General features: G+C 44.1%; 1 protein-coding gene across 3 annotated transcripts in view; it reads right to left on the minus strand.

Moving 5' to 3' along the window:
* Positions 1–24,000, minus strand: part of PRKCSH (PRKCSH beta subunit of glucosidase II) — a 259,864-nt gene that overhangs the window by 49,797 nt on the left and 186,067 nt on the right. For all 3 annotated transcript variants that reach the window (XM_085885531.1, XM_085885532.1, XM_085885529.1), the window contains one exon: positions 12,988–13,077. In XM_085885531.1, coding sequence (XP_085741657.1) covers positions 12,988–13,077 — 90 coding nt within the window. The remainder of the gene's footprint in view (positions 1–12,987; positions 13,078–24,000) is intronic.

The raw sequence follows: 24,000 nt of genomic DNA on the forward strand, positions 1-24,000 counted from the left end.
TTAACAGCAAAATACTGTCCTTCCGGCTGACTACCTTGCGTCAACTTTTGTACAAAGAAGTCCTGTCTTGGCGGCCTCTGGCTTCGTGCTTGCTGCAGCAAGCCGGTAAGCTCAGGCATGGCCCTGAGCTCTTCCTACTTGACCTGCAGTGAATCGACACCTCACTACTGCCCTCCTTCTACCAAAGTTTCCTGAATGCCAGTCAGTGAGTCATTCCAGTACGAAACAAGGATTCGTATAAATTTTGTAATCTTATGTGTGAACCTGTCTTTTACAATAGCCTGTTCCAATAGCCTGTTCCATCATGACAACCAAAGCAGGTCCCTAATTCAATCCTTCATTGATCAGGTTTCTTCCTTGTAAGGGACTTCGTTAATCATACTTATTCTGGATGGCAGACCCCGAACCAGATTTTGGAAGTCTGCCATGTCAAGTCAACTCGTTTAATTGGACATCTTCTACATTCAATTGTTAGTTTTCAATTATTTTAATTTATCATGACCTCCATTGCATGGTGCTCAAGATACAAGAACAACACATCCTGACTTCCCTGGCTTTTGTTTTTCTCGTGCTCCCTCCACAAAGCCTTTACAAACCTGTATACAGACTGCTCTGTATGTGCAATGTCTTAATGTTGTGACTTCTGCCAACCCTGATAGCACACTGACCACCCACTGGAAAGAACTTCTGCCTGCAGAGGTTCCATCGTCTCCTGTCTGGTCCTCCATGTATACGTCACCTGTGTCGAAACGTGCTGGAGACATACAGTGGAGGCTCGCACACTACTCCTTACCTTCAAACGTGTTTTTAAAAAGACTGAACCTTGCGTTATCTGATGAATGTCCTTTTTGCCGACACTCCGAGGACATTTTACATGCTTATGTTGGATGCCAAATGCTGGTTCTGCTTTTTCAACTCTTGAATTTTCTTTTCCAGAGTTTTGGTTTGTGCTTTTCTTTCCATTATTTTGTGTACTGTATGCCTGTATCTTGCAAAAATGTCGGATCTCAAATTGCAAATTTCCTGCTCGCTGAAGCAAAACTCTCGATATGCATTACTTGGAAAAATAATGATTTTGGGTGTTAATTTAGAAGAATGCAGTGTCTTGCTAGCCTTTAAAAGCTCTGTACGTGCCCGTGCAAGGTGAAATTTTGTGCAAGGTGGAGGGAGATGAATTATCTTTGCTACTTTAATGAGTTATCATGTATTCCTGTTCCTTAATTGTTCATCTACATTGATTGAAATTGTTTACGACTCACTTCTTTTATACTTTTTGTAATAAAAAGATTTCAAAAGTCTCTCGTTCTCTCTCTTTCTCTCTTAGGCCATCAGCCGTAAGTTGTATCGTGCAGTTTCGTTCCACTCATCGGGGGGGGGGGGGGGGGTTAGACAAAACTTTGATAATATGAGAGTATATGTCCAAATACATACGTATCCAAAAGTTCTCCACTCAAATAGCAGCAGTTATTGTGTATTTTCATCATGAAAATCGATGCATTCCCCACGCTCTCTCATTTGACTTTTCTCCACTCGGATCACGTGTGTGCCATGTGACGCCTCGACAGCCAATAGATCGGCTGACATCGTATGGAAATTACGTCAGACTGCGTACCTACCAACCCTACCGATTCACGCGGTCACCTACCGATTTTCTATAGCTCCCAACGCACACCGATTTTATTAGTCAGACATACCGCGCATTTGGAAATTGTTATTGGAAAAAAATAAATAGTTGTGTTTTTTTCAGTTTTGCGTTCATTTCTCACTGCCAAGATCGTATCACACGCGGCTGCTTCTACACATTCTACAAAACTCGTGCCTGACCTTGATTTCTTATCTCGTCAGCGATTGGTTATTGCTTCCAAACTAAGCATGACCAATCAAATGGGACGACAGGAAACAGCGGGCATTCATTTCAAGACAACACGACATTTTCCATTCATGATCAAAGACTGCAGTTAACAGAGAGTATTCATTGCTTCAGTGCACGACAACAATGCAAACACCAGAAAAGAAAAAACCACCCCCATGCTGGGTCAACAAGTTTAAGCCAAGTTGGACAACAGAGTTCAAGTGTATCAAGGCTTCGCAGAAAGGAGACGGACATGCCTTGTGTGATATGTGTCGATCAGACTTCTTCATCAGTCATGGGGGATACAAGCTGTTAGGATACAAGCTGTTACTGAACAGGACAACCAGAGGTCGAACAGGGAGCTATTTGTCGGTTTCCAGTCAATGCAGCTCATTGTGAAGAACGCTCTAGAGGGGACCAGTGGAGTGACGAAATTCAGAGCAGAGGTCTGAATGTTCTACGTTGGTTCCCTGACCTACATGACGGACAAATTCCCATTCCAGGACCCTTTGATCAGGAATGCGGTCATCGTGGACCCAGCCTCCTCCAAGACAGCTTCCATGCAGAGCCTACTTACACTGGTTGAACAGCTCCCTGCATGTGTTGCCCCAGAAGAGAACAGAGATGCACTGTGCAGAGAGTTCTGAACATATCAGTCAGATGTCACCCTGCCAGCATATGACTCAGATGAGAGGGTGGATGTGTTTTGGGCAGCCATGGAGAAGATGACGGACCCTGCCACTGGCACCAGCCAGCCCATTTACCCATCGCTCTGTAGACTGGCCAAACATGTCCTGCTGATCCCTCACAGTAAGGCCTACTGTGAGTCCCTTTTCAGCATGGTCAAGATAATGACAACTGATCAGAGGAGCACGTTGGGACGCGGCAAGGAAGGTCACGCCAAGTCAAGCGTGTACGAGGACAGCCATGGCGTCAGAAACACTCTGTGTGGTTTGCTGGCAGGGAAGATTAACATCTTCAAGCCGGATGGAGTCAGCTGCTTCTCGTGGAAGCCAGATGCCGACCTTCTTAAGAAGGCCAAATCTGCCACCTACCAGGCTCTGAATAGCTAAATGTGCATCTTAACTGTTCAAACCTGAAAACTGTAAATATGTGTGAAACTGTAAATATGTCATGAAATCAGAGTGGCCAGTCATTTCATTCATAAAGATGTATCAGTGAGTTTATGTAAACTCTTGTGTACATGTTTGGGCACATACATGTAGAGCTTGGACAGTGAGTAATTTATGGAAAGGTGACTGATGATAATTACCTTCAAACGTGTGTATATTGAGCACGAGAGTGCACGAGTGTATATTGAGTGTGGAGAAATCCCTAGTCATCTGGGCTATCACGACACTTGCTACTGTCGCTTCATCAATGCAAAAAAAATACGTGGGGCTGAGAAACGTTGTTCACAAACCATGCATGATGACTCTGCGATTGTTGATGATTGCACGTATGAACCATAGCCAAAAAAATTGCGCTCTGCATCGAATATTGCTGGACATGTTGTATACCTGCAACTCCCACGAAAAGCCAAAATTAGGTTACCCCACTTTCCTTATTGTAGTAGTCGGGGCCATCTAGGGGCTGATACGGTGACGGGTAAGGAGGCTGGTTCCCCACCCCGTGAGGTCTGGAACGTCCTCAACATGAGAGCTGAACTACATGGGTGTAAAATATATAAATATAACTGAATCAACTCTCCGCGACACATGATACCGCCCGGCGCCCCGTTACATCGACTCAACCCTGCGGGGCTGGCCCAAGGCCACCCTGACGATGGCGAGGCAAGGATTGCTCTTCCCAGATGAAGACGCCACACAACTAGTGATGCAGCAAAATCAATCCTCGCGCTGACTGGGTGCGCCTCAAGTGTCGATCAGCGCCGGTTCGAATGCCCAGTTGTCTGCTCCACCGGCCGTATGTATGTAATGTCCAGCCGTGGCTAACCGGCTATATATAAAGCTGTCCGAGGCAGGGTCAATGGCGTTCATTCGATGGGTTGATGCGATGGCATTGCACAATGGTTGGTCCTCCTTTGCCGGCACTCCGGGCGTAATAGGCCCATGATCGAAGTTAGTCCTCCCGCGCCGGCACTCTCGGCTAAACGTCGTTCGTGACCGTCTAAGACAAGCCATTTGTTGACACTTTCTCTCCATTTATCCCATCTTACAGAGGTAAAACGTTTGACTTCTTCGTTCGCTACATTGTCCTGGTGAATAATACACTGGGGAACGTCCTCACTAGCCATATTCATCAAAAATTACCAGTAAATCGCCAATCAGCTGCCGGTGATTTCCTCCCTGCAGGAAGCTGCCATCTTGGAGAACTTAGCTGGTCACATGACAGTCTGACGTAATTTGCATACGATGTCAGCCGATCTTTTGGCTGTCGAGGCATCACGTGGCCCACACGTGATCCGAGTGGAGAAAATTCAAATGAGAGAATGCGGGGAATGCATCGATTTTCAAGATGAAAATACACAATAACTGTAGCTATTTGAGTGGAGAACTTTTGCATGTGTATGTAGTTGGATATATACTATCATATTATCAAGGTTTTTGTCTACCCTCCCCCCCCCCCCCCCCGATGAGCGGAACGAAACTTTTTTTTCCCAGGCACTTCCTGAGCAATGGCTGATGGCCGGCCTGTCTCTCTGTTCGTTCGTTCATTGTTTTTTTTTTCCTTCTTCTTCTTATATCTCTATCTCTATCTCTATCTCTATCTCTATCTCTATCTCTATCTCTATCTCTATCTCTATCTCTCTCTCTCTCTCTCTCTCTCTCTCTCTCTCTCTCTCTCTCTCTCTCTCTCTCTCTCTCTCTCTCTCTCTCTCTCTCTCTCTCTCTCTCTCTCTCTCTCTCTCTCTCTCTCTCTCTCTCTCTCTCTCTCTCTCTCTCTCTCTCTCTCTCTCTCCCCTCCCCTCTCTCCCCTCCCCCTCTCCCCCTCTCTCCCCTCCCCCTCTCTCTCCCCCCCTCTCTCTCCATTCCCTTCAGTGAAGTGAGAGGTGGTTTTGAAGTTACAGAGGAGAGACACACATTTATTATTATAGATTGTTGTATTACTTCAATTAATTTACTATTTAAAAAAATCGCCACTCAATTGTTTTTTGTCAGGAACGCATTCCCCAATACATTAAGTCAATGGGATTTTGCAATGTGTGGTGAAGGATCGCTCCCCCTCCCCCAGCTTCTTCGCTCTCTTCCCCCCTTCTTCCTCTCTCCCCCCACCCATCCCCCAATGTTCCCATCAGCAAAGCGACAGGCGGTATTTACTCGTAGCAAATAATGACTCCGTCTTCACCTCTATCTTCAAACACAGACCAACGCCTCATCATAAATTCCAAATCCTTTCCCTCTCCCACTGGAGCAATTATAACTGCAATCATGCTGGATCACCCTACAAGCATGAACATTGCTGTGAAGGCCTTCTATGTGTCTGTGGGTGTGACAATTGCTAAATTCCATTCTTTTTCCCTTTCACCGATTCATAAACATGACAACTGGAGGGGTGATCGGATGAGCTGGTAAAGGGAATGCACCACTGCCAATCTGTTATGGTTATACTTATACTTATTCGTAGAAATGACACCATTTCATAAATTTTCCCAAAGTAAATCTCCAAACCCAGCATCTCATAAGCACCATGTTGTGATGTCTCAAGTAAAACAGCATTTCAGTGGTCCTGGCTTTAAGCAAAATGCATGCACCACTGGGGTGCTGAGAACAGCTTTCCATTCATATGAAAATAAGAATCAAAGGCAAAATTAAGCAGATGGCAAATTTGAATCAAAGGCAAGAGACTCTATATGACAGGACAGCAATTCCACTTCAGAGATCTCTGATGACAATGGCAAGGACAATTCCAACAGGTTTAACGTGGATCAATGATAAGTAGGCCACATTTTCTTAATAGCAAAGAATTCCATGTTTTGGTTTGGGATTTCTTTGATTTATTTTTGCCGAATCAACATGCGGGCTCTGTGTAGGGTGTTCTCACTTTCTCCCAGGCAGCTTTCCCGATGAACTAGTGTGTACGAGACCTCAAGATAAAGTGGTCTAACACTACATAAGTGGCACTGGATTTCAATCAAACTGCTTGGACCCCTGGGTGCTGAGAACAGCCTACCATTCAACAGCAAAAGAAGGCCCAAAGGCAATAAACCAAGCTTTCTGGATATTTTGTACACAAGAGTGAAGGGTCTTCTTCGAAAGGCAGGCCACAAAATGTCAGATCCCATGGTCACATCTCATAAAGCCACTCTGTGAAGTCTGCACCTTTTGGTCAAAATTGCTTCCAACTCAAGAGCTTTTGGCCAATCAAACATTCATTCCATGGCCATCAGATGACAGTGAACTGCCACCCACAGCAACATTCCTCATTCCAATGACAGGTATTTTTGTTGGTGCCATTCATTTCCATGGCAATAGAAACAAATGGAAGCCCAAGAACAGCGTTCAAAGGGTTATTTCACCCTTGGGAAATTGCCGGTCTTTCCGAGTGTGGTCAACATTTCAAGACGTTCTATTTTCAGGGTAAATTGCAGGAAGATTGTAATTTCTTTTAAATTATGGACTTGAAATTATATTGCAAAACTTTATTTGCTGAATATATATCTATAATTCCAGTAATGTGTGTGTGTGTGTGTGTGTGTGTCTGTCTGCGACCGCCGTTTCTCAACGACCGCAGGTCCGATCTGATTGAAACTTGCCAGGAATATTGCCGGGGCCCCGCAGATGTGCCTTTTCGAGGTTTGATGTCAATCGGACGAGCGGTTCCCAAGTTATGGCCATTTCACTGCTTTTTCAGTGTTGAAAAGGTGTATATATGGCAGCTGAAGGTGTCGTTCCACCTTCTCACCTTATCATGCCAATTTTTCCCAAATTATTAATAATTATTATAATCCGGTTATAACCGGACGATCACCGGTCCGATCGGATTGAAACTTGCCAGGAATATTGCCGGGGACCCGCGGATGTGCTTTTTTGAGGTTTGATATCAATCGGACGAGCGGTTCCCAAGTTACGCCATTTATCTGTCGACCAATGACAAGACACGGTGCTATGACATCACGAATGACATCACATTTAATGTTTATTTATTTATTTATTTTTTATATATATTTTTTTTGCACGATTGACGGTCCGATCTGATTGAAACTTGCCAGGAATATTGCTGGGAACCCACTGATGTGCCTTTTAAAGGTTTGATATTAATCGGACAAGCGGTTCCCAAGTTACGGCCATTTATCTGTCGACCAATGACAAGACACGGTGCTATGACATCACGAATGACATCACATTTAATGTTTATTTATTTATTTATTTTTTATATATTTTTTTTTGCACGATTGACGGTCCGATCTGATTGAAATTTGCCAGGAATATTGCTGGGGACCTGCGGATGTGCCTTTTCGAGGTTTGATATTAATCGGACGAGCAGTTCCCAAGTTATGGCCATTTATCTGTCGACCAATATCTGCGAGAGAGAGGGACGGGAGAGGAGTGGATGAGAGTGGGGGCGAGAGAGGAGGGGGGGGAGAGAGGAAGGGCGAGACGAGGGGGTATAGAGGAGGGCAAGAGAGGGGGAGAGAGAGGAGGAGGGACAGAGGAGGGGGAGAGAGGAGTGGGGTGAGAGGGGGCGAGAGGGGGTGGCGAGAAAGAGGGGGGAGAGAAGGGCAAGAGAGAGGGGGGAGAGAGAAGGGAGAGAGGAGGGTGGATAGAGAAAGGCGAGAGAGGGGGGTGAGAGGGGGAGCAAGAGAGGGGCGAGAGGAGGGGGAGAGGGGGCAAGAGAAGGGAGAGAGGAGGGGGAGAGAGAAGGGCGAGAGGGGGGCAAGAGAGGGGGGCAAGAGAGGGGAGGGAGAGAGGAGGGGGAGAGAGAAGGGCGAGAGAGGGGGTGAGAGGGGGACAAGAGAGGGGAGGGACAGAGGAGGGGACAGAGGAGGGGGAGAGAGGAGGGGGGAGAAAGGGGGCGAGAGAGAGGGGGCGTCACAATTCTTCTTCGTCGTTTGATATGACGTCACAATTGATGCTGGGGACCGGATACTGCAGGCACGAAGCTGCATATACTGGCACGCAGCTACGGGCCCGCACTCGTTATATCCAATTTGATGAAGAAATTATCATTCGCATAAAGGAAATTTCATCTAGGAAATTCCGAAACATCTAGGAAATTTCCAATCCTGGTATTTGAAAAATAAAATAATATATATATTTTTTTAAATCACCAGCATGGACTATCGTTGTGAACACCACATCAATCAACCATAGAACATAATACCATAGACGAAGTGGTCAAAATAGCCCAAACACTTCCAAAGTCAAATACACTCGAAATATTTGGCAACTACCAAGACTTGTCAGTAAAACCAAAATACAGGACATCCCAAAAGCTGGGTCGAAATGGGAAACAAATCGTTTTGCTTTCAACTCAGCCCAAAGGGTGAGTACTGCTGCTTCACGCCTGCCTCTCCTGGATACACTGTGGAATCTCAAGCCCTCAGCATCACTGGAATCTCCCACAAAGAAGCAGAAGCACAACCTGCTGCTTTCTCATGGCAGACAGGTGGTGTCGCCTCTGTTTTCCACCAGCTCTTTTTCCTAATCTTTTCCGAGTGTGAAAATTACCGTATAATGCGGTTGGAAATGTGAGGGTGGAGGTGTGGCTGGGAGGGGGGGTAGGGGGGGGCGGAGTGGAGGAAGGAGTGGGGAAGGTGAGGGGTGTGTCGGGGTTCTTAATCAAGGTTATGCGGACACGTGTTAAATTCAAATAACCATCTTGTAAGGGTGGAAAAATATAAATACAATCCACCAATTGACAAAAGTCTGTCGAGTTTGTTTGATGGAATGATTAGAAACAATAAACTGTCATGAATCATTTATGTGTAAGCTATTTAAATGACCATCCAATTCATTTCACAAGTGTGTGTGTGTGTGTGTGTGTGTGTGTGTGTGTGTGTGTGTGTGTGTGTGTGTGTGTGTGTGTGTGTGTGTGTGTGTGTGTGTGTGTGTGTGTGTGTGTGTGTGTGTGTGTGTGTGTGTGTGTGTGTGTGTGTGTGTGTGTGTGTGTCACTCTAAAACAGTGTTTAGCATTCGATGTTATTTTGTCCAAAAACATTATGTCCATCATCGACACGAAGCAGTATTTGTAGAGAAGGCTGGCAGTGCAAGTGCAAACTATTAAACGCTGGGGGTTAAGCCTCCTTCGCATCCTCCCATTTGGCAGTTAAACCAGCGGCAGGTTATTTCCATAATGAGTAAAGACAGCAAAAGCCATTCGAAGCCCTGCGTGCCGGCTGAGTTCAAGTCTCCTTCTGAGATGAATGGCAGCGATACGTCTCCTGATGCTAACAGGTTCGTGGCCTTTTGGTGGCATCATTATTTCAAGAAAACTATCTTTTTAAACAAATATATTTGAGGAAATGGTTCACAGAGTGAATTTCACTGTTAACACCTTTTAAAAATATACAAAATTACAACACACACCTATAACTGTGACAACACAACTAGACTTAGGATGTTGTCATAAAACGAAATCGGTGCCTTCATCATGACAAGACGATCCCTCCCACAGCTTCGCTGATGGGTTTAATCAAAAGACAGCATGTTGTACTTCACAAACATATTGCATATCTATCTGTGTCAATGAAAATGTAAAACGAAGTAAAACACATGAAAAAGGATTTTTATAACATGTAGTTGTTGTTTCTGTCGTGGTAGCTGTGGTTGTTTTGTTTGTGTGCTCCTGTGTACTTTTTATAAATTCTCCTGTTGCTTCGAGAAGTACTACAGTATTTCCTTTTGGGTGCTCCTCCAATGTCCTTGTAAAGGGTTCCTGCTGTGGTATACAAATAATAATGTTACCGTTGGAACAGCTACATTAAAGTTCAAGTTGCCGCTTCTTTTTCCTCAATGACAGAAACATGGGCTCTTAAAAGAGGCAAGCTTGAATAAAGGAAATAATTTTTGTTCCATGTAATGGGATTATTAGCTTTCCAACCAGGTAAATGGTTCATCACCTTTCTTTTGATGTATGCAGTCAAGGTTCGTGGAAGAATTAGAACACAGAACGGATTAGGACGAAACAGAAGAACAGAATCAGCAGCAAGAGAGAGGGCAAATGGCAACAGCAGGGCTGAGGGAGAAAAATAAATGAAGACAGACAAGAAGAGAAGTGCAGGTAAGGTTGAGGGGTAGTGAAGAACGCAAGGGGTGGATGAAATGGATGCAGAAGTAAAACCATTTTGAGTGAAATACAAGAGGTGGGAGGGAGGTGGGGGGGGTGGGTTAGCGGATGTAGAAAAACAAAATCATGGTTTTGGGTGTGGAATGATTTGAGATGGTAGTGAACAGTTCTCTTGAAGACCAGAAGGGAAGAATGAAATTGAAGAAAATGTGTCAGTTGGGTTCACAGAAGGAAAAAAAAAAAGAGGAACAAATGAGTGGAAGTGAGCAGCGATTCTGGAGTTTGAGAGTTTCACAAGAAGTCACTAACCCTAACAGCACCAGTGCCCAGAACAGTCGGGCTTTACACCAAATAAGTCAACGATTGACCATATTCTTGCTCTCTGGGTGCTCACCGAATGCAGACAAGAGTTTCGGCAGGGACTGCTCACAGCCGATGTTGATCTGTGAAAAGCATTTGATTTCATGAATAGGGATGCCCGATGGAGGATTCTCGGTTTCGTAGGATACCAACAAAGTTGCTCGATCTGATTTCTGAAGTATACTCTGGTACAGAGAGTGCTGTGAGGTGTGGTGGTTCCATCTCTGACTTATTTCCAGTCGTTACTGAAGTTTGTCAGGGGTGTGTGTTGGCTTCCACACGCTTCAACGCTTGCATGGACTGGATTCTGGGGAAGATGTCGGATAGCTCAAGCTGTGGCGGATCGCTTAGGAATGTCAAGATCTCTGACCTTGATTTTGCAGATGATGCAGTCATCCTTGTGGAAACACTGGATATCCATGTCGGGGCCCTCCATGCACTGAATGAGGAATCGGAGCCACTGGGACTACTGGTTTCCTGGTTCAAAACAAAGATCTAGGTTTGAAGTGACATCTTGGATGCTGCCATCTTGTTTGTACCCGTTCATGGTGAGGATGTTAAGGTCACAGAGAGATTCACTTACCTTGGCAGTGATATTAATGTGTCTGCAGGTTGTGATCTGGAGGTCAATAAAGGTCTGGGTCAGGCCTGAGTGGTCATGAATTTACTGGATCATGGGGTGTGGCACTGCTCGTACCTACGCATGAGGATGAAAGTCTGAATGTTCAGGTCTTGTTACTTCCAGTCTTGCTCTATGGATGTGAGACTTTTAGTTTGACAAATGATCTGAGACGAAGACTTAACTACTTCGGTAACAGGTCTCTTTGGAGAATCCTTGGCTGTTGCTGGTCAGATTTTGCGTCCAATGAGTGGTTGCTGAGAGATACTCAAATGAGATTTGTTATCTGTATAGTCCATGAGCATCAGCTGCGGCTGTATGGACATGTGGCTTGATTTCCTGACGCTGATCCTGCTCACCAGATTCTCTCAGTGTGGGAGGTTAGAGCAGTGGAGAATCTCAAAGGGATGACCACGTGCCTCATGGTTGCAGCATGTTCATCAGCATCTCAAGGAGATGGGGATGGGCCAGGCATATACCTGGGGGACGGCCAGACAGAGGCCCCTGGAGTACCGACGGAAAGTGGACGCAGTGATGCACTGTTCCAGTGCATGCTCCCATAACCTACCTAACCTACCTATAAGGGTGTTTCTGGTGCACTCCTGCAGCTACACGAGGAGGAGAAATAGCAGAAAGAGCAGAGGGTGTAAGACCAGAAAGGTGGCAGAAAAAGACAGAGAGACCACTGACCTGTCGGTGATGTTAAAGTGATAGACCCATAGATTCAGCTTAATTGCGGGAGATTCCAATGATCTTAAAGGACTTGGTTTCCACTGTGTCAAGCTGAGCAAGGTGTGAGGCAGCGACACCAGCCCAGATGGGAGAGCAATATTCCATCAAACTGCAGATGAAAGCCATGTATGTGGATAAGAGTTTGAGAAAATGACAGGGTGAAAAGGGCAGAGAGAGGAATTGCAAGAGCAGCAGAGCAGGTTTTTAGGACATGTGAGCTTATGCCATCTAGTACAGTTGTGCAATCAGAGTCGTTTCAATTTTGGTGAAAATCTGGATATGGATCCAGATACTAAAATTTCGAAATTATTCTTCACCATTGAGAGATAGGGCCAAAAACGGCATGCAATATAGCACGATATCTCAAAACGTTATGGATGGATTCGGAAAAAAATTGTTGGACAGGTTCGGTGTACGAGACGGATGAATCAATTCAATTTTGGTGATGATCCGCCGCTGGATCCAGATACTAGAATTTTTCAAGTGATTTTTCAGCATTGACAGATGGGGCCAAAAACGATATACTGTCGGACCCTGACATTCACCGGGAATATGTTCCTGAAAATGCCGCTAATGTCGAATCTGCAAATGTCAGGATATCTTTCCAATGGGAAAAAGGGGGATAGGTTCCCGGTGGTTCATGATTCACAAGGGAAAATCAAAAATTGCCTGAAAAACCACAAATACAACCGACAAACCGCGAAAAAAAAAATGAAAAAAAAACATGAATATGCAAAGTACAGGGCCACAAATGTAGAAGCAGGTCACATTTTACGAAGTGAGAATAGCGGTACCATGAATGTCAGGCTCCAACAGTTGGTCAAACATCATGTATAGCATGATATTTCAAAAACTTGTGGACAAGTTATGACAAAACTAGGTGGATGAGTTGGTTCGGTGACAAGAACAAGCCGATTTGATTTTGGTTCAGGCTAAGATCCAGATCTGGCCTATCAGTGGGATACAAAACGTAAACTGTTCAGCCTGACAGAGGGAGGTGCTCTACCGAATGCCGTTCTAGTTTTCCCACGCCATTCCTCCATATGGAGTCCAACTCTACTCCATGATAGAAAATGATTTTTTCGCTTTACGATTGAAAGCTCCTCAGCTACTCCAGTTAATGCATTAATAAATTTTCATCAACTTCAGAACGTTATTATTTTTTCCCTAGGGATTCAAGCTTTAAAGCAGAATGAGTACAAGCAAAACATTTGTATATTTAAATCATACTTACTCAGGTGTGGTCATTTCAAAACATTTGCCATACATATATGCAAATTCCCCATTTCTTCCTAAATCGAGAGACAGTTCCTTCTCCAAGTCCCTAGAATGGAAAAAAAAAAAGAGACAATAATTAAACAAGAAAAAGATGTCATGCAGAGCATGATACTTGCAAAATCCACCCCCCTCTCCAAAGGTTGTCATGGATACATCAAATTGCACATTTCATTAAGATTAAAATTGAGAATCTTAATCAAAGCTCAGGTGAATTGGATGAAAAGTGATTATTTTTCAGATTGAAATTGATGATTTCAGAAGTTTGACCTTGAGTTGACCTTTGACCTTTCGACCTCAAAAATAGTTGCTTTCCCAATTCAGTGACGTAATATACAAATCCTGTTCAAATTTCAAGTCAATCAGATGAAAAATGCCGATTTTAGAATTTTGACCTCAAGATGACTTTTGACCTTTGACCTCAAAATCAATAGGTTTCTCAGTTGAGACTACCTCTACAACTTGATGAAGTTTCGTGAAGATCGGTTTTAAATTGTGACCTGTAGGTGATTGAGAGACACGGACAAACAGACAGAATAAAAAAAATTGACCAAAACACTTGAAAAATCTTTGATTTTGCAAGTAATAAATAAATGAAGAATAAAAATTAAAGCATGCATTTCCATACATGTAAATAGAAAACCTTCAATATCATGTGATAGACAAAGCCAAGATGTACAGTAAATATATAATAACAATATTTAATTGTGTTTTGATAAAGCAGAACTCCATCACACTCTGATGATTTTTTTTCTTCTTCTAATCAGCACAAGTGTCAGGTGACAAGTTATTACCTGGTAAGAAAAAAAGTGAAAGCAACACTTCCTAAATTGCTTTCATAAAACTTTGATTGCAATTGACATTGAAACGAGCCAATATCCCAATGAAGACAAAACATTTGCTCAGGATGGAGAGCAATAGGTTAGCTAGTATCTGGTCACACAAAGAACAATAGAAACCATTAATTATTCCTAAATGTATTATGTGGAGCCTGGCAAAATCTATGCCTGGTTGTACAGGAAGGCAGTGCCATTAATTTGATACCATCTGGCAGCTGAGTAAGAGTAACAGCGAAAGCTATTGCAGATTTGCCATCCTGTGGAGCTTCCACCTCGGTCGGACATTTGTTTAATATTCAATGCTCCAGCTCCCACACGGTAATGTTTCGAACATCAGTGGCGGGAAACACAAAATATGACAAATTTATGCTTGGGCCTGGAAGTCTACTGCAATACTAAACTGAATAAATATACCAGAGTGGTTGAAATTTGACTTGTAAAGGAAAGGGTAATGTGTTTGGACAAATTATTTTTGAGGGAAGTTGCCTTTGTCGTGTTGGGAACAAATACCCCCAAATCAAGCAGAAGCTACATTCATGCATGTGTGAAAAATTGAGGTGGCCTTAAATAAGATAGGAACAAAGGTAGAACAGAGAATAATTGCTTAATTTATGATCAAAAACATCAAGCCTGTTGAAATTTACAGACTATTGCCTATTACGGTCACAGACAAGCTTGGTTGTAGACAAATGTCGAGGTCAGATTTGAATCACCAAGGATACAGTAAGTGAACATGCCAAGTACAAAGAGCTCAATAAAACACAAAATCTGGCACTCAAGCAATTCAAACAATGCAGTGCTGATAATTCCATTCTTCTTCTTTTGGAGGCAGCACAAGGCTGCAGGGTAGCATCATTGGCTGAGGGTGTGGCTGGACCACCGATGCAATCTGTTGGTTAGAGCCCTCTGTTGGTTAGAGCAGAAATTTGGAATTTGTTCATGGTGCCAGCGATAGCTGGCCCACTCTTCATGAAGGACACCATGGGATCTTTAATGACCATCAACTAATGCTGGCAGATGTGATTCCCAGTTTAACACCCACCAGAGGGACGGCATGCACACTGATGAATCACCCTGCCTGTGAAACACCGCAATGACATTTTATAGCTTGGCCGAGATTCAAATCCAGCCTAGACAGATTAGTGGCAAGTATCTCTATGCCATCCTGCCAGCCCATAATACCCATAATTCCATTATAAATAGAGCTAAAGTCCTCATGCCAGAAAGCAGTACAGACAACACACGTGAACACTCTGATGACGAGGGTCTGGCAAATAATGCAGATCAGGGAGACTTGAACAGGGAATGCTTCTTCACAGTAAGCAGCCTGCATTCTCAAGCTTGGTTTCATGATCTTCATTTAAAGAAACTTTGATTTAAAAAAAACAAAAAAATTCCCCAAAGCTTTGTATGAAAACAAAAAGTAACATTCATATTCTTCAAAAGCACTTAACACCAACAACGTTTCCCACTTCAACAATCCGAAAGAGCAAAACACAGCATTGCAGTTCAACATGCCAGAAATTAAATTTACAATTATGTCTTTTTTTTTTACTTTCAAGGAGCAAGTATCATGGAAGAGCAAGGGAGAACGGCCACTGGGACAAACATAAAGGGAATGAAAAAGCAGGAAAAGGGGTGAGGGGGAAAGGGGTGTGGACAAAGTGGCAAGAAAAACGGTTGGGTTAATCGATACTAATAAATGTGTGTGTGTGTGTGTGTGTGTGTGTGTGTGTGTGTGTGTGTGTGTGTGTGTGTGTGTGTGTGTGTGTGTGTGTGTGTGTGTGTGTGTGTGTGTGTGTGTGTGTGTGTGTCTCAGTGTGCGTCAGTGTCGGTGTGTGTCAATATGTCAGTGTCAATGTGTCAGTGTCAATGTGTCAGTGTCAGAGTGTCAGTGTCAATGTCAATGTGTCAGTGTCAATGTGTCAGTGTCAATGTGTCAGTGTCAATGTGTCAGTGTCAATGTGTCAGTGTCAATGTGTCTCCTCCATATCTCCAAAACTATAAAATCTTGCAGCCTGAAACTTTGCATGAAGACTAAGAAAACTCCAAGGAAGTGCAAGAGTGAAAATTGGATGTTTGGGTTAATTAAAACACCCCTTTTGAAGATAATTAACGGCCTTATTTAATTATATCCTTTATCAGGTGCTCTCTGGGGTCTTAAGGCGTTGCCAGGGTAACCTCGCTGGGGTCTGAAGCCGCCATGATTTTTGGCATGCTCATCCATACCTTGACTTGCAATAGGCCACAACAATAAAGTTATTTTTCACTTTCCTCACTCATATTATCGAATGCCTGTTCATCATAGCTACGGATCGTTGTGTGTATCACTTTTGAAAGTGCTATCGTTTTCAAATTAGGAGGTTATTTTTTTTTGTTTTGTTTTTGTATACAATGTTGAGGCTCATATGAGAGCTAGCACACAACGCACAGCAAAGGGGCTTGAGACAAGAGGGGCGTGGGAGGGACAAAACAGCGAGGAACAGAGACATTAGGAGATCTGTGGAAGGGAGAGGGATGGGGTGGGGAACATGGGATATACAAGATGGACACTGCAGGAACTTTCAGGAAGGAAAGCAGGGAACTTGAAGGAGGTGGGTTTGGGGTGGAAAAGATCAAAGATTTGGATGGGGGATGATAAGAGGTGGTGGTGACCAGCTGTTTTGAAGGCCTGGAAGGAAGAATGGGATTGAACAGAGTGAGGGAGTTTGTTTCTAAGGTGGGGAAAAAGAGGAATGAAAGAGTGAAGGTGAGCAGTGATTCGTGATTTTGGTAGTTTTACCAGAAGGGGGTTGTTGGCGGACCTTGAGCGCCCTGTGGAAATATGGTGGGGACAAATCGCAAACAGAGCAGGAGGGGGGGGCGAGACCAGAGAGGAGATGGTCGAAGACAGAAATACCACCGACCTGCCTGCTGTGAGAGAATGAGAGGCCCAAGGACTCAGCCTCATTGTGGGAGATACCAATGATCCGAAATGCCTTGGTTTCCACTGCATGAAGCTGAGAAAGGTGAGAGGCAGAAGCACTAGCCCAGAGGGGAGAGCAGCACTCCATCAGGCTGCGGACAAAAGCTTTGTATGTGGTCAGGAGCTCAGGTGGGCCGAGGAAGGACTTTACACGATGGAGGATTCCCAGTCGGCGACTGGCTTTGGAGGCGAGGTTGGAAATGTGGATTTCCCAGGAAAGATCGTGGCAGATAGTGAGACCCAGAAGCTTGAAAGATAGGACTTCTTCCAGAGGATTGTTGAGAAAGTAGATCAGGGGGTTTTCCAAATGGTCCTTTCGGAGAGACATAGTGAGAGTGTTGTAGATTTGTCCGGATTGAAAGACATGTTCCACATGTTGGACCAGTTTGTGATTTTATCAAGATCAGCAGAGAGCAAAGAATCTGCTGCTTGTCGGTCTGAGGGATGACACATGGTACGGCAGAGGGTGGAGTCATCAGCAAAGAGATAAAGAGGATTTTCCAGAGAGTCGGAGACATCATTGATGAAAACCAGAAAAAGAACAGGGCCCAGAACACTACCTTGAGGAACTCCAGTCTGGACAGGAAGAGGGAATGAAAGAACTCAAAGGAGAGAGACAGAGACATAGAGACATAGAGACAGAGAGACAGAGAGACAGAGAGACAGAGAGACAGAGAGACAGAGAGACAGAGAGACAGAGAGACATAGAGACATAGAGACATAGAGACATAGAGACATAGAGACATAGAGACATAGAGACATAGAGACATAGAGACATAGAGACATAGAGACATAGAGACATAGAGACATAGAGACATAGAGACATAGAGAGACAGAGACAGAGACAGAGACAGAGACAGAGACAGAGACAGAGACAGAGACAGAGACAGAGACAGAGACAGAGACAGAGACAGAGACAGAGACAGAGACAGAGACAGAGACAGAGACAGAGAGAGAGAGAGAGAGAGCGAGCACAGTGAAAAGCTTGGAGCGATTTCATGCATTATATGAGACGATTTTCCACGATGTACTCTCACGGACTAATTAAAGTGTATCGTCAAAATATGATTTCAGTTTTGAGGATTGGATATCGTCCCGACTAAATAAGTGTCAAAATCTGTTGTGAAATCTGGTAATTTAAAGAAATAACGAAGCGGTTATACCTATTTACTTTAAACAAGGCTATGTTCCCTCCTTCTCCATAGATACACAAGAAAATGTGAAATTACCAAAGCATTAAACATATCTTTTTCTACTGTTTTGAGAATTACATTGAGTGAACAAAAAATTTAGGAATATGGCAAAATTAATGAGCTTCATTGAGCTATACGATTTAATGCATTCGTGCTCGACCTCATGCCCTGTCCCCCAGAGGGACTGCCTATCATAGCATCTGCCAGATCTGTGTCTATATTTTCAGAGGTTTTTCAAGGTGCTCTACAGGGAATCAAAGCAAATCTGGGAAAAAACCCCCAAAAAGACGTTTGAAAAAAAAGTTATAACGTTTGCGCGGACCCTGAACCGATGTACAACGTGACACGTGGAACAGACAAGCAGGCAAGATGGTGTATTATCTGCAATGTTTATTTTACAGGCTCTGGAATGAACAGTTCTCTGAGCTAATAAATAAACCTTCAACAGTTGGCATTGGCTTGATACTGAACTATCTTGTGTGGCCAACCCACCGACTATGGCCGAAGTTGAACAAACATTCTAACTTCTTCATAATGAGAAAGCACAGTGGGAATGTTCAGGAATGGACCACTTGCCCTCAAAATGTGACTTTTGAGGCTTTTCCTGAACATTTGGGAATCACACACAGTGCCCCAAGACTTGAGGGACATCATCCAGGCCAGTCTTCAAGCGGAAGGGCTCCAAGTCAGACTGCAATGCTGACGGGAATTTCTCTTCTATCCATTGCCAGCAAGGTGTTCTCCAAGCCGCTCTTGATGAGGCTGCTGACCACCTTTGTGGATGGTATTATCAAGGAATCACAGAGTGACTTCAGGCCTGATGGGGGAACAACCAACATGATCTTCATCATGAGACAGATTCAATAAAAATGTGATTAGATGAACAACCAAAAGATCTCTTTGCAGCCTTTGTAGACCTGACAAAGGCATTTGAATTGGTCAACAGGCATGCCTTGTGGCAGCTTCTCAAGAAGTTTGGGTGCCCCAATAACTTTGGGTGCCCCGAGAAGTTCACTGCCATTGTCACAGAGGTACACTGCAGAATCCATGGCAGAGTGCAAGTTGATGGCGGCCTAGTGCCGACCTTCGACATTACTAAGTGTGAAGCAAGACTGTATCCTGGCTCCACTGTTCTGCATTTTCTTCACTTGCGTACTCTGGATTGCAATCTAAGACCTCATAGATGGAGTGTACGTTCTCTTCCACACCAACAGGAAGCTTTTTAAGCTGTGCAGGTTACAAGCAGCCTCAAAAATAACGATAGCTCTCATTAAGGAGCTTCTGTATGATGATGACTGTGTCCTGGTGGCCAACTATGCAGTGGAACTTCAAAGGATCGTGGATCATTTTGCGAACGCAATGACGAGTTTTGGTTTCACCAGCAGTATCCTCAAGACCAAGACGCTTCATCAGCTGTTGCCAGTTAGCCTGCATCGCAATGTCCCTATCACTACAATGATATCCTCTTGAAGACAGTTGACATGTTTCCATACCTTGGTAGTGTCATATCATCTGATGCTACTATTAGTGCTGACGTCATGCATCAGATTCAATCTGCAAACTCAGCTCTTGGGCATCTCAAGGCTTGGGTCTTTGACAACCGGAACCTTGCTGTTGTTACAAATGTCATGGTTTACAAGCCCATTGTCCTTCCATCAATCCTTTACAGATCCAAACCACCTACCATAGGCACATTAAGCAGCTTGAACAGTTCCACCAGTGAAACTAAGGACTAGGCCAATGCTGAGGATAAAGTGGCAGGACCATACCAACATCGATATCCTGAGAATATCAGGTTTTTTTTCAGCAATGAGTTAATGCTAGTGGCTACCAAGCTGATGTGAACTGATCATGTGTGCATAGTGTGCATGTCGGAAGACAGATTACCAAAACAAGTTCTCTTTTGCGAGCTGCCTGACGGAGAGAAGCGAGCAGGAGGCCACCAGAGTAGATACAAGGATACCCTTAAGAACCATCTTATAAAGTGCAAAATCTCCACCAGCATATGAGATAAGATGGCCGAAGATCACAGCAGCTGGTTTGCTGCTTGCAAAAGAAGGGTCTGCATCTTTGAAGCGAACCACTTATGTCACTACAATGAGCGGCAGGATTCCAGGAACCACTACCAGAGCAACCCCGGCACTCGAGAACCAGCTTGGGGGTCTGAGGTTTGCAGTCAGAGATGTCTTTCAAGGGTGGGCCTCTTCAAGGCTCACCACCACTAATGACCGAGCTTCACCGCACCTTTCCTGACACATAGTAATGATTGGCGGCATAGTCTCAACAAACACATAGCAATAGTAGATAGGATTGAGAAACATATTTGGCTCTGGCTCATTGAAGGGCATATATACACTGGTTGCATGTTATGTGGAGGGACTGTCAAGTGGGTTTGCCTTCCAGATGGTGATCACAAGCTGCTTCTTGGCAAATGCCTCCAAACGTTCATCAGTGTATGAGAGTCAAAATGTTTGGGAGGACAGTTGGAGATGTGAAAGGGTGAATTGGTGAAGGAGAGAAAGCAGCCTGTTGATGACGGAATTCAAAGAACTGTCGACGTCAGGAAACAATAAGGTGATGGAACAGGGAGAAAGCAGATTTAAGGCCGAACCAATTACCTTGCTGAAATGTCATACAAGTCTGCACCTTAGCATCTCATTGATGTTTGCAAAGGAGACAAACACTTTCACAAGGATATGATCAGAAGAGCCAAGAGGAGCACAGGAGTTGCAGGCCAGGTTTGAATGGAAGTTTATGTCACACGATCTAAGAGAATGGCTGCCAGTTGTAGAAATGCCAGTCGTAATAAAGCAAATTAATAAGGAAGGCCAGCTGTTTCGCAGAAGGCCTTGGATGTAATACCATGGACTGTAATTTGAGAACTGATACATAGTTATGTGAAATAATGATAACCAAAGTGAAGTTTTCACATATTAGAATGAGAGAACTAGGGTCAGAGGACAGCTGAAAATTAACATTTGAGGAAAGGGCCGAGGGGACTTCATGATCACAGCTGAGGGGGTGGGGAAGGGAGTAGACCACACACAGAAAGAGAGGATTGTTAAGGGTGAGATAGAAAACCACAAATACTCTCTGAAGTTTATAAGGGGCTGTGTGGTGAGACGATTTAAAACCAGGCATCAATAATACCACCACTATGATGAAAGATGAGCTCTCAAAGTGCAGCTAGGAGTAGCCAAGGAGAAAGACAGATGAGTTTGGGAATCTCTTGGGAGGGAGATAGGGGTGTGGTATTCAGAAGATTAAGATTATATTTCCAGGCAGAACAGCAGCAATTTCTCTGCTGCAATTAGAAAGAGGAAGAGCACACATGCAAGGCAATTATAAAGTTAACAGACTGATATTATCATGCACCATGTTTTATATTTAATAGCTAGTGAAAGATTTCTCCTTCCAAAGACTGTCCTGGTTAGCATGTATTGATACCAGCTTTCCCTTGATCTCTGAAAAAATATTTTGTCGCTCTCCTTCTGGTCCACTTACAGCATAGCTGTCTTCCATGAAAAAAAATTGATGACACGTCATTGCCCTCCTTTTAATGTAGTTTTATGTTCTGGGCGAAAGACAAAGCGAGCTGGAGATCACGCAAGGTGGGTGGTTGAGAACTAAAATGTGATGCTTTGTCAACTTCATAGAAACGTAATAGAGTTCATAGAACACCTTACCCCCACAGAATCTTGAGAGAAAAAGGACACGGGAAGGGTCTTTTCAACTCTTGCTTTGCGTTTCCAAGCAAAACCTGTATTTCCTTCAAGCCACGATTGCGTATTAATCAATATTTTCCAGCGCAAGAGCGCAAGCGGCAGATTTCATTGGTAGAGATGGCGTAAAATGGTCTCATATTTTGTCCAAGTACTCCTAAACTGAAGGTTTTTGGAAGTGGCAAGAAGGCAATTTGTGTTCTGCAGTGCTCAAGTATATAAGTCAATCGAAATGAAATAAAAGTTTTATAGGCAAAAGAAAAAAACTTTTTTTGGAAGTTTACCACCATTGCTGCGTATTTTACACCACCATAATTAATGTTACATTAGTTCTTCGTGCCTGTTGTTTGTATCGTTTATGACATTGCTAAAACAGTAAGTTTTCTGTTTGGAATGATTTTCAATTTTGTTTGACAGACAGACAGACGAAAACAATAACCTTACTTCTCTGCGTGTATGCATGCTCAGGAAGAGATTCTGTAGAATTTGCCAAATTCAGAGCCAAAGTACAGTACTGCTAAACTGCACGTTCTTGTTCCGATTTGTGTTCTCGTGTTCAAAATACAACATTCAATTGAAATTAAGTTGTTCCTCGATCAGGGACTGACGTCTGTCGACAGACAGACAAAGTGAACCAATTGCTTCACACCACACCTCGTTTCATGAGTGGCGTTAAAAAAAAAGGCACAGAGATATCACTGTGTGTGCTCGAGAATTAACATGTTGCAAGACTATTTTGTAAAGACAACATAAATGTAAGGAATTCATAAAAAAATTCAAAACATCAAGGTAAAATGCTTTCTCCATAGTTTATCCATCAATATAATGAATTAAATTAAAAGCGCAGTGGTCCAGAGCAGTCAGGCTTTACACCAAAGAGGTCAACGATTGACCGTATCCTTGCTCTTCGTGACCTCACCGAACGCAGACGAGAGTTTCGGCAGGGGCTGCTTGCAGCCTATGTGATATCTGTAAAGCGTTCGATTCAGTGAATCGGGATGTCATCTGGAGGATTCTTGGTCTTCGTGGGGTACCACCAAAACTGATTGATCTGATGTCTGAACTCTACTCCGGTACTGAGAGTGCTGTGAAGTGTGGTGGTACCATCTCTGACTTATTTCCAGTTGTTACTGGAGTTCGTCAGGGGTGTGTACTGGCCCCCACACTTTTCAGCACTTGTATGGACTGGATTTTAGGGAGGATGTCGGAGAAATCAAGCTGCGGTGCGTCGTTTGGGAACGTCAACATCTCTGACGTTGATTTTGCAGATGATGCAGTCATCTTTGTGGAGACTTTAGATATCCTTTTGGGGGCCCTCGAGGTGCTGAATGAGGAGTCGGAACCACTGGGATTACGGGTTTCTTGGGTCAAAACTAAGATCCAGGCTTTCGGTGACATCTTGGATGCTGCTGTCCTGTCTGTGTCTGTTTGTGGTGAGGATGTTGAGGTCGTGGAGAGATTCACTTACCTTGGCAGTGATATTCATGTCTCTGCTGGCTGTGAGTCAGAGGTCAATAGACATCTGGGTCGGGCCTGGGGAGTCATGGATTCACTGGATCATGGGGTGTGGCGCTGCCGCTACCTGTGCGGGAGGACGAAAGTCCGAGTCTTCAGGTCCTTGGTACTTCCAGTCTTGCTCTATGGGTGCGAGACTTGGACTCTGACCAAGGATCTGAGACGGAGACTTAATTCCTTTGGTACCAGGTGTCTTCGGAGAATCCTTGGCTATCGCTGGTCGGATTTTGTGTCCAATGAGCGGTTGCTGAGAGAGACTCGGATGAGATTTGTTACCTGCATAGTAGGTGAGCGTCAGTTGCGGCTGTATGGACATGTGGCTCGTTTTCCTGACGCTGATCCTGCTCACCAGATTCTCTCAGCGAGGGAGTCTCATGAGTGGAGGAGGCCAGTGGGCTGACCACGTGCCTCGTGGTTGCAGCAGGTTGACCATCATCTCAAGGAGATGGGGATGGGCCTGGCATCTGCCTGGGGGATGGCCAGACGGAGGCCCCTGGAGTACCGGCGGAAAGTGGACGCAGCAACGTGCTGTTCTGGCACATGCTCCCATACCTGACCTGACCTGCACTGGTGCTAAATCATCAAAAAAAGTTGATCAGTTTTCACAATTATTTCTGCAAGTTTGACTGACGATCTCCGCAGATCTGAAAATCAATCAAACATGAGAAGAGGATATTGTAATTTTCCCATAAATTATTTCAGCATGTCATACATTTCTAAAGCAGTCTTCTTTCCAAA

The sequence above is a fragment of the Eptatretus burgeri genome, chromosome 6 (assembly GCF_056783735.1).
Source record: "Eptatretus burgeri isolate ZD-2024b chromosome 6, Ebu_testis_v1, whole genome shotgun sequence".
Taxonomy (NCBI): Eukaryota; Metazoa; Chordata; class Myxini; order Myxiniformes; family Myxinidae; genus Eptatretus; species Eptatretus burgeri.